This window comes from Calonectris borealis, chromosome 3 (genome assembly GCF_964195595.1).
Source record: "Calonectris borealis chromosome 3, bCalBor7.hap1.2, whole genome shotgun sequence".
In the NCBI taxonomy this organism is placed as follows: Eukaryota; Metazoa; Chordata; class Aves; order Procellariiformes; family Procellariidae; genus Calonectris; species Calonectris borealis.
This window is the reverse complement of record NC_134314.1, coordinates 85192539-85204072: the sequence shown is the minus strand read 5'-3', so window position 1 is coordinate 85204072 and position 11534 is coordinate 85192539. Positions and strand designations below refer to the sequence as shown.

The 11534-nt window shown below is 41.4% G+C and overlaps 1 protein-coding gene across 1 annotated transcript in view; it reads left to right on the top strand.

The window, feature by feature from the left end:
• Positions 1 to 201: 201 nt before the first annotated feature.
• NID1 (nidogen 1) overlaps positions 202 to 11534 on the top strand; it is a 46527-nt gene continuing 35194 nt past the window's right edge. The window contains exons 1-4 of the mRNA XM_075146504.1: positions 202 to 431; positions 7590 to 7889; positions 9120 to 9349; positions 9989 to 10416. Of these exons, the coding sequence (XP_075002605.1) occupies positions 228 to 431; positions 7590 to 7889; positions 9120 to 9349; positions 9989 to 10416 (1162 nt within the window). The 5' untranslated portion in view covers positions 202 to 227. The remainder of the gene's footprint in view (positions 432 to 7589; positions 7890 to 9119; positions 9350 to 9988; positions 10417 to 11534) is intronic.

The following is an 11534-nucleotide window of genomic DNA, read 5'->3' as shown; positions in this document are numbered from 1 at the left end:
CCCGCTCCGGGCTGTGGGAGCGGGCCCTAGGGGGTCCCGGCGGCGGGCGGAGCCGTGCCGGGGGCGCCCCGGGGGGCGGTGAGTCCCGCCCGCCCCCGCGCCCCCCGTGCAGCCATTGGCCGCGGCGCCGCGCCCCCGCCCGCCGGCCCGGCCCGGCCCGGCCGCCCCCACCCCGCTGCCCGCGCTTATAGCGGCGGGACGGCGCCGTCGAGCCGGGAGCCGTCGGGATGCGCGCCGCGCAGAGCTGCCCGCGCTGGGCGCTGCTGGCCCTGGCGCTGCCTCTGGCGCTGCCCGCCGAGCGGCTGGCGCTGCTGCCGCACGGCGAGGAGCGGGGCGACGCCGCGCTGGAGCCCGGGGACGATGCACGTTCGGCGGCGCTGAAGCTGGGCACGGCGCTGCGCTTCTACGGCGCCGCCGTCCGCTCCCTCTACGTGAGTGTGGGGCCGGGAGGGCGCGGGGCCCCGCTCAGGCTGCCGGAGAGTCGGAAAGGCTGTTGGGGGCTCCCTGCCTCTTGCCGTCGTGCTGCCTGGCTTTGGGTTGGTGCGTGGTGGTGCTTGTTGGGTTTCACGTCGGTTGTGTGAGCGCCGCGGTCAGAGGTCGGGGCAAAGAGCTTGATTGTTCCAGTCGTGTTCAGTCAGGTATCAGGGCGTGTTAACTCCCTTCTCACACTGTGGCTGTCGCTGATTCTTTGCGATGCACACAGTCTGTGGAGGCGATGCAACAGGCAGTAGGAGTGTAAAGAGAATGTAATCGGTTATTCAGAGTGAACACCGTACCTAGGTGTTTTCTGCACTCCTGCGTAGGGTGTATGTCCAGCTAAAACACATGCTTGTTGTGGTCTGTGTTTTGCGTGCTTCAGCACACAAAGACACAGAACTGAAACTATGAGTCTCTAGCCAGCAGCCTGACATGTCCAAGACTTGCACCTCCTAGCACTGAGAGTGCTGTTCTGCCCGTTAATTGGGCATTCTCAGATGTTCATTGCTCAAGAGTCTCTTGGGTAGGGGAAATGCACATCCTGAGCCACTGCGGGCTTTGGGCTGCAGGCAGACCTCAGCCACGTGTGCACGCCTCATAACAGAATCTGCATCCCAGAGTTGTGTGTGCATGTTTATAGCTAGTGGAGGACGTTTGGTGTATGAAGGTGGGATTGAAAACAGATTGCCTGGAGTAGAGCTGCTCAAAAGTAGCCAGAAAAAAAAAATTTTAAAAATGGCAGCATGTCTTCAGAACGCTGCAAGAGTACTGGCAGTTTTACTATTGCCTCTTTTCCCCTGAAGCCTCATCTAGGCTGGCAGTTGAAGATGCTAATGTATTTAGAAAGGTCTTAGTAGTGAAGGCGTAGCGTGTTTAGTGCATTAATCTGATCAAGTTAAAACCCACCTCCCTGTCCAGATAAACCAACGTGCTTTAGCACCATGGGTCTAAGATGCAACTTTGGGGACTAATCTACATGGAGACACTTGGGAAACTAGACCTCCATGTGGCCGCAGTTATTCAAAATTTGATGTAGCTCCCATGTACTTGAGCCTGTTTTATGGATATTCACTGAAGATTTAGTATGTTTGCATTACACTGAATTATATTAATGCTGCCACTTAACTTGCACTCTTTTTCATTGTCCACACTGCCCCTACCTAGATAAATCCTGAAATCCAAAATTTTGAGGGATTCAAGTTTTGCCTGTGTGGAAAAAGGGTGTTGTTAACTGAGGCTGGCAGTAAAGACAAAGTAATTCATAAGTATTAAGTGGAGTTCAGACTTCAGTTTGACCCTTAGTTCATTGTCTTGTCTTCCATACTCTAAGTTTGATCACTGATTAACCAACCCAAGTAAAAAACACACTTTTTGAAGCACAGACATATTCTTGAAAGATAGCGGGCTGTGTATCCAGTCACTGAGAAGCAAAGATAACAAGATAACGTGTCAGATAAGTGACAGAAAGGGGACAGAGTTTTCAAAGAGCAGTGAATTTGTTAACGACACTAGGTTTCTTTAGTTTAATGATCTTGTTACTTGCCCATGCGATAAAACAGGAATGGTTCTAGTTAGTTTTTGTCTGGAAGAATACCTGTATAGAGGCTATTCCAGAATCGCTTTAAGAGCTCTTGCAGCATGATTACTCATTACTAAGGATAGGTGATTTTAATATGGGCAAAGTCTGATAATGAATGGTATTTCAGTATCAGTCTACATAATATGCAGAGGCTTTCAACTTGCATTTAACCTGTCACAAGTATTGCAAAACAGAAGCACAGTACAAACTGTATGGGAAAGGAGAAGTATACTTGTTAAGGAAAGGTATTGGGCAGTCTTAAATGCATCTTCACAATACACAGTATTATTGTATACTGGCAAGTGAGTACTTATTAACCTCTATGATGTTATTTAGCAAGCAGAATTTACCAAAGTATTGCTAGTTGATAATAAATACTATCAAGCTAATACAATTAACATGTGGTATCAGTAGAAATACATCATAATACTTAAAGGAATTCCTGGATCAGATTTTGAGTTGTGATGAAATGCATCTTTCTGTATGGTTCATCACGATAATGTGATAACTTTATCTTAATTTTTGAGTGCTTGATTTTGCAAGTTTTGCCTTCAATCAGTTGAAAATTTACATGGGTTCTCTATTATTTCTAACAGTTGAGAAGCTGAGTTGTTTGAGTTAGCTCTACACATGAACAAAAAGGCAAAGACTTCTGAGAAACGATTGTTTAGTATCAGCTTGTCATAAAATCCCTGGCAACAAAACTTTTTTTCTTTTCATAGACAGAAGAGAGAACTTTTATTCACTCTAAGTGGAAACAGACTTTCACATATTGTAATCTTCAATATGGTGTTTTCCTATGCAAGGTTTATAACATTGAATCCTATCACTAACCCATGCTGATCTATTTGTTTTAATAGCATACATTTATTAAGGCTTTTTCAGTTTACACTAGGGCTTACTGATGTGGAAGAGCTAAAGGATTAGGGATTACTTCCTTTTAGGGAAGAATCAGAGTCCTTTAAGGCAAGCTGGGATCAATTTGTTAATCGTTACTTTTATTAACTTCCTAAATTAATAGTTGGTCATGTTTATATTAGAAAATTTTGCTGCTTTAAGTCAACTGGCACTTCGTTATACAAATAAATTCATTTTTTCTAAACTCTTTTACTCACAATATTCAAGTCCTCAAAATGCCTAGTAACTGAACAGGGAAAAATACCTCATTTGTTTGAAACTTTAATTTTTGTTATACACACACAGATACACTTTTTCTTTCAATAGAAGTACTTTGTTTCTTTGTACTTCCTTCTCCTCGCTTAGTTTTTCAGGGTGGACCTATAATAGCGTGTGTGATTTGTTCTGCTACAAACCACGAATGTATGTTAACTATGTGTGTAATCCAGAAGTTTAACATGCTAAAAATACATCTGTGTTAGTTCCTGTCAAGTTAAATAATATTATACCCTAAAAGGAAAGATGTACAGTACAGCTGGTCTTTGGACAACGCCCACCTGAGACCTTTGTTTTTTTCCCTTTCCCTTTTTACAGGAATGATACTTTAATGAAATCCAGTACTTAGCCTGAATTACTACTTTTTATTTTGGGGTTCACACTTTAACCTATCTGTGTGACCTTAAAAGGAACAGGGTAAAGTTAAATCATACTGTTCACCATCTTTGTCAATATAAATGTATCGTTAAATCTGAAAAACATTTTTTCAGTAATGATGAATGTTCATTCTCTACACTAAAAGTCTCTTCACAAAGTGAGCAGTTTGTATATTTATTTTCATTTAATGGCTTGCAAATGTTTTCTGGGTGATAGAGTACTTGCAACCAAACATTCCCTTAACATTTAAAACTGAATTGTCTCATTTATGAACTACAAACAAATGAAAATGGGGTTGGCATTTTTGCATCTCCTTAATAAAACTACTTGTTGCCTTTAAATTTTTAGCAAGATAGGAAATGAATAGTCAGAAGCATGCCCCTAGTAGGTGAGAAGAGGAAGGCCAAATGTTAGGTCATTTCTTCTGGTCTCTACTTTATTCTGTAGTATTAACTAGTCCTGATTGTATTTTCTTTTAATGTTATTTTAATCTCTGCCATAAATGGGCGACCAGGCAGCCGCAAAGTCTGCACACACCAAATCTGATGAAGAGTATGGAATTTGTTTAAAATACTTCAAACACCAGTCATCTCTCACAAGGGGATTTAGAGTGGGAGTATGGATGCATGTGTACAAGAAGTGTAAGCAAGGAGAAGGAAGGGAAAAACTTTTAATTTACTCTAAATTTATTACTTTAAAGGTGGACTGCATCTCCTTGCTAAAATGTCTTAATGCCCACCATCTTCCCTACTGTAATCCAGTGGTATAGTATAATTGGTGGCTTTTAATTTTTAGGGTAAGTTTTAGCTTTGGTTTACAGGGATACGAGGCATTTTCTAGTGTACAGATGTAATAGAAGTTCTGGGAACCTTTCTGGACTACATCTCTCTTGCATGTCTGCCTGCAATTGCAGGGTCTAGACTGGGGTAACCCATGCTGTCTCTTTAGTTCTGTATTCCTAAAAGTCATAGTTCACCTTAGGATCTGTGGCCACTGTTAAGTCACAAATGATTAGAGCAAAAATGATCATAATATTCAGCTTCTCCTCCTCCTTTTTAACATGACCTGCGTTCCCATCATGCTTGTGCAGATTACATACTGCTTATATATCTTAGATATACTGTTCATGCATAAAGCCAGCTTCCCATTTTTTACATGATCTTAACTTTTTGTAGTATTTTTCACTGTAGCAACTAATGAAATTATACATCTGCAGACAATACAGTCAGCATATGTCAAGCCATTTTTAAAGTAAATTCTGATACACCGTGTGAACTATTTGCTAAGTTTAGGTAATGGTTCATGCTAACCATTATCCAGTTATATACCAAGCTGATTGACCACTTGCCTGTGGCAGGGGGCATGCTCTGACCCCCCGGGTAGCCAAAGGAGGGTTCAAGGTATAGGTGTGTGCTGTATATGAAGGGGTGATTTGTAGCACGAGTTCCCATACTACACTTTTTCTGATTTGCTATAGGTAGCAGTAGTAATGGTGGTCCAGATTTTAAAGGATGTTGCCAAGACGTATGTAGCCAACATCCCTGACAGGCTTGCACAGCCCACAATTTCTCTGTGTCTTGAAGAATATATGTAGTACTGGCCTCCTTGTTTCCAAATGTATATAGTAGAAAAGGGGAAGAAAAATTTGTAGATAATGAGAATGATCAGAGACAGGGAACAGCCCTTACACAGGGAGTGCGTGAATAGGCTGGGGGTCTTCATTTTGGAGAAGAAATTACACAGGGGAGAGACTGGGCAAGGTTTGACTGTATGTCCCAATACAGAAACTAGGGGCCATCAAATGAAGCTGGGAGTGAACTGAAAACAAAGAAAAAGTAGGAGAGACCTCAGGGTCTCAGATCTGTGGATTTCCTTTTTAACGGATTTTGTGGATGCATAAAGTTTATATGTGTTGAAGGGAAGACTTAACAAATACGTGAAGGAGATCTACTGAGGATGAATAAACAGTTAAACCACAGGGAATTTCTTGAGCTGAATGTGGTCGGAGGCTGGTTGGAGGAGTATGTGCATGTCCTGCTCCTGTTCTGCCGAATCCGTAAGCTACCAGGTATGGTTGGGGACAGGCAATTGGGCTAGATGGCCTTGAGGTCTGAGTCACAGTGGCCATTCTGACCCTCTTCCAAGCTTTCATAAAGATTGTGTAACGTGAACATCTTGGACTGTGTGAAAAGATCCAGCAGCAGTTTGTTCTTCTTGGATTCGCAAGAATCCAGGTGAGTGAGATAAACTGAGAGATTGTAGTTTTAGTTTCATAGTTTGTGGTGCCAGTTTTGGGAGCTCTGTCCCTCTCTGAGTCATCTGCATGTGTGGCAGCAGCTCTAGAGTGGTGAGTGCCTGGCTGCCTGCAGGTAGTCAGATCCGTCCTCTTATGAGGTAGTCAAACACTTGGAAATACATTTGTATGTGTCAGATTCATACAGTGCCATACACATCTGGAAGAAGGGCCCAGGACAAAAAGCTGTGTGTGAGCAGTTTATGCACTGCCTCAGGGCCTGACACCTGTAGTCTTGCTTGCTTCTGCTGTGTGTGTGAGAGTCAGCTCTGGCTTGCCAAGGGAGTTTGGCTCTCACACTTGGACATGCCCTAGCATCTACCTGTATGTATGTATTTATTTATTTCATTTTTAGTCAGAGGTGGTTGGCTGCGAGTCATCATCTCGCTGACCAGTTAAATCTCGCTGAGCCAATATGTATGCATTTTCAGACCAAGAGTTTCAGTTATATATGTTAATGCTTCCCCCCCCCCCCCCCCCCAAGTAACAGAGCCAGTTTTCCATAGGACTGTGTCAGGGCACTCAGCTGTAAGGGAATTTACAGGGTGGCCTGTATCTGCTATAGAAATTCTGTCTCCTAGCCTCTATAGGAGCTGTGCTCACAGCGTATCTTAAGAGTGAGCAGCGGCTTGTTGCGGTCAACCTTGCACACTAGCAGAGAAGTTCCTAGGAGGATGGTTGTAGTGAAGTGAAGTGAAAATTAGAGCAGTCCTGGCCAGGCAAAGAAAAATCTGTACATCTTCCCAGAAGACTTTCACCTAAGCTATTACAATATTTAAGCATAGAGCAGTTTTTTGGTGGGTACCTATGTGTAGATTAGTTCTTTGCTCAGAAGTTCTATCAGCTTCTGAAGCAGTGCTGTAGTGGCAAGGAAAGCTCAACTGACCCACTTGCGTCCTGACTCCCTAACCAGGTTTTCATGGGAATGACATAGCCTGTGTGTGGGACAAGGCAGAGCTGTTCAGTTTCTCCTTTGCCGCCCCCCCCCCCCCCTTTTTTTTTTCATCAACAGCAGACTTTCTTAGGAATGGGCAGCTTTCTAAACTGTCCAGATCCTCCTCTGCCTTCACAGTAGAAATCCAGATTCCCAGGGGGTATGCTATGACTTTGATACAGCTTCTCTGTAGTCCACTCTGCTTTACACCAGGTGAGAATCTAGCTTGCTGGTTAACCAAAAAAGTAACTGTTGCAAATACTTGCTTCACCCTCACCATCCCCAGTGATGCTGTTGTAAAATTGCTCTTCAGGAGAGTAACAGCTAAAAGTGAGAAGAGCTTTTGGTCGTCTGGGAGGGTCTGTGCACAATTCTTGACAGACTCACAGAGGGGTTGCGCTGGGTCTTGGTCTGAGAAAGACTTGGAAACTTGTGAAATGTGGTGGTTATGTATATCTTTGTTAGAAGAGGCACTAAGTGTCTGAAATTTAAATAGCTAAAACCCTTACCTGGGGAAAAAAGATTGGTCTATCTGTAAAGTAGACCTCTGGTTTTGGGCAACTGAAATCCCAAGACTCTTGACATGGGATACAAAACAAAAACTTGAGAAAATTCAGTTACTTTACAAATACAAGACTGACTTTTGACTCAGTTTCTTTTGGAAATGCAATGAAAATATTGTGATCTGGAGCACATAGGTGTGGGAGAGAGCCATATGAACAGTACCTATCTTATAATTTCCACCTTTTTATTAGGTTGCCACCAATGGGATTATTGCAGTGAATGAACCTTCAAGTGAAGAAAAGTATCTCGGTCAATTTCCAGTCAGTTTTGGGGCTATTGCTCCTTTTATGGCTGACCTGGACACAACAGATGGACATGGAAATGTGTATTACAGAGAAGATTCATCCTCAGATGTCTTGCAACTTGCATCAGACTATATCAAAAGTGGTTTTCCTGAGACTACTTTTGATCCCAGCAGTGTTGTCATTGTTACCTGGAAGCTCGTGGCTCCTTACCAGGCACCGGGAGAAGATCATGCTTTGGAAGAAAAGGTGAATCTTAATCAGAGCTTTAAGACATGTTGGACACATGTTCAGCTGAAGTGTAACACCATAACCTGTTGTTTTGAAGGCTTGAGTTCCTTTGTGTTTAAATGAATCCTGTACAGTTAAGAATGTGTTTTGTTGTTGAAAAGGCTGTAGCAAAATAGAAGTTTCCAGAATTTTTACTTGATTTTTATTTTACAGTATTTTATTCATTCAAAAGAAAATGCTTGAATCTACATAGCTGATTTCTTTGTATTCCCTGGCAACTTTTACTTTGAATGTTAAGTGTGATGTGGTAATAACTGAAATAGTAGGATATCCTACCCTCCATCTGTCAATATAATGCAGTTGGCTTGCATTTTTCAACAGACTCTTAAGTCATTTTAACATCAAACTATCTAAAATCTGATAGGCATATGGACTAATAGGAATATCATACTGTGAATCCCTTTTGGACAATTGACATTGCATTCACAAAAAGGTCATGCTTTGTAGCTTGTATTGAATGAAGAGGCAATTAGAGGTTATTTTTTGTGTTACTTGCAAACCATTTTCCCTTTTTAAACCATGTTAGGTACTATCCTGCAAAGATACGTAACCTTATGCACCATAATTATCCCAGCTGGTGAGCCTGCTCACAATGTATAAAGTTGAGAACGTTACAACAACTTATCAAATCTTCTTTTATCAAAGATTAATTTCTTGTGCCTAACTTGACACAACCATTGTGTTCACAGCAATGATTCTGCACGCTGGTAGCAACGAAATAGCTGATGTCTGAGGTACTGTCTCGATGGTTCCTACAGTATGTAGGAGTGTTCCTACAGGAAAAGATACTTGCAGCAACATGAAACTTGAACTCTTCTTTAAATAGTCTGTTTACAGAATTTTTCTATTTAGTCCAACACATCACTCTTTTTATTTTAAGGAGATGATATAGCATCCTATGCATGTTACAGAACTTAGAATTCTTACGTTTTAGGCAGCCTCTCTAGCTATTTCCTAACAAGTTCACTCACCTTTGATAATGCTTTCTTTTTAGTGTTTATGCATGGTAAAGCTAAAACTGCTTTAGCAAAACATAAGCTTGCGTAATATTGATTTCTCCTAGGAAGTACATGATGCCTTATGTGTGATGGAAATTCTGATTTTGACTTTGTGTTTAAAAAAATGTTATTCTGTTGTCTATCTTGATTATTTTTCCATGAGTAAATGGATGTTGATTTTTTTCCACAGAGAAACACATTCCAGGCTGTTTTAGCCTCTTCTGACTCCAGTTCCTATGCTATTTTCCTCTATCCAGAAGATAGTTTGCAGTTCTATAGTACATACTCCAAGAATGATGATGGAAAGATTTCTGCTATGGTTGGCTTTAGTCAAGCCTCTACAAACTACTACTTTTGGGAAAAGCCAGGATCCTACAATGTCATTGCTAATGATGAAGACAGCATTAGAAACCTGCACAAGTATGCTTTTTTGTTTGTTTAAACTCCTCAAGAAAACATCAAGGAGGTCCATGTTTTTCTTAATTGTAGCATGAGTCAATGAGAAATAATAAGATCCCATTAGTCATTGCATAAGAAATTGCAAAGTCTGCCACTGATAAATATCCACCCTCTTGAGGAACATAAGGACTTTGGTCTAATTTGTCAAAAGTCCATAGTTCCATTGTCACGGGTAGGAGCTGCTCTATACTTAGCCCTTCTAAATATAGGACCACTTAAGACTTTAACTCTTTATCCTGGGCAGTCTGTTTTTTGAAAGAAAAAGTGAACAAGAAGGAAAAGGAATGAGTTAGAAGGTTCTAGTAAGTGTTAGCAAGAACTTTGTGATCCAAATATCTCCTTTTGTTTCCGTCATTTTGGAGACAAGAAGGCTAGAAATTCTCAAGAAGAGAGCTCTGGGTGTGGAGAAAAAAATGCTATCCAAACCGTCAGGGGTGTTTTATAGCTAAATAAACTGTACCTGTAGATAAGTATGTAGATAAGATAATTCGATAGTTTTGCCCTGATATTTCTCAGTGAAGGATAACATTTTGTGTAGGCTAGAAATACCACACAACTGTGCTTGATCATTTTGTTTTGGCATATGCTTCTCTTTGATAGAAGCAGCAATGCTGGGAAACAAGGTGTCTGGGTGTTCGAGATTGGTAGCTCATCTGACAGTATTGTGCCTGCCAAGATCAGCAACGTTTTGGAGAGCCTAGAGTCCAATGAACAAGACCAGGAGATGACTTCAAAACCATTTATGTCAGACTATGGCTCCACTGAAATAAGACAGCAGTATGTCACCAGTAGTACAGACAGCACAGAAGAGGATCAGCAACACGTTACGTATAGCGTTCCTCAGCTTGCTGCAGAAGACTTTGTGAATTCATACCAAGATGTAACAGGAACACCTTCAACTGAGTCTTTTTACAGTCATCAAGATTTCCCAACAGCAAAAGCTCCACCTCGCCAGTTCCAGGTCCAGCAGTTCCCCCCACAGCAACCCCAAGTCATAGATGTGGAAGAATTCGATGAAACTGGTATAGGTAAGGTCTTTTGTACAGCTTGGGTACTTCTAAGATGGATAGGCTGCAAAAAACAGAGGTGTGCAAGAAATTGAACTACTAAAGGAATAATCTGTTTCCTGCTCACTACCTTCATATCTGAAAATCTGGACACATTTTATAAGTTTGTGTTATTCATCAAGGTAGTTAACTTGGATGTCACCTCAGATTCAGATCTCGCCAGTCTAGTAAACTATGGCCCCAGTCAAGCTCACAGGAGAGCACATTTACAGTGCGTCTGTGGAACCTGAATCTCTCCTAAGGAACGCTTCCTATAGGGATAACTGTATTCCTAAAGCTGGTGTATTCTTAGCGGCAACTGATTTCCCCTTCTCTTTTGCCCAGGACTGTTGCTAAAGGTATGATCTTAAGTTTAATAGCTGCATTAAGTGGCTGTTCCTGGTAAGGGTTTTATGATCAGTTCTACTGAAACCTAGCTTATTTCCTTCATAGATGTGTTACTGAATACAGGTGATTTAACAAAGGTTGGGAATAGTCACTGTTGTAAAAATTGTTGGCGAGGGTTTCATGGCCTTAAGTTTTACAAGAGTGGGATTAGCGATTGTAACTTCTGAGGAAGTGTTTGAGAAAATTCAAAACAGTGTGACTGACTGCCCAGATGTTAATTATTTCTTGAAGCAGACGTGAGAATTGCTATCACCATGAAATAATAGGGTAACCCAATTAGGATTACAGGGTGCATGAGTTGGTGCATGGTTCTGGGTACGATACTGATGTGTTTTGTTCTGAGGTTGGAAAGGCTCCTTTTTGCTTTGTTTTGGAAACAAGGGCGGGTTAAAATTATTGTGTATTTAATTTTGCCAAGACAGTTTAGCTGATCTGTATTAATATAGATCTGCTGAAGTCAATAGAATTAAACAGTTTTCTAATATCTGAAGCCCTGATGTTTTTTGCAAAATAGTAGACTTACTTGCATATTGCAAGGTTAGCAAAAATCAATTGCAATTGTTTCTTTTCCTTAAAGAGAAAATGAAAAAAACCTCATCAAGTTAGTCTAGAGATATTTTTAAACTAAACCAGGGATATGTGAATGCTATAGTAATTGCATGAAGTATAAGTGTCTGGTCTTATTTTCTACA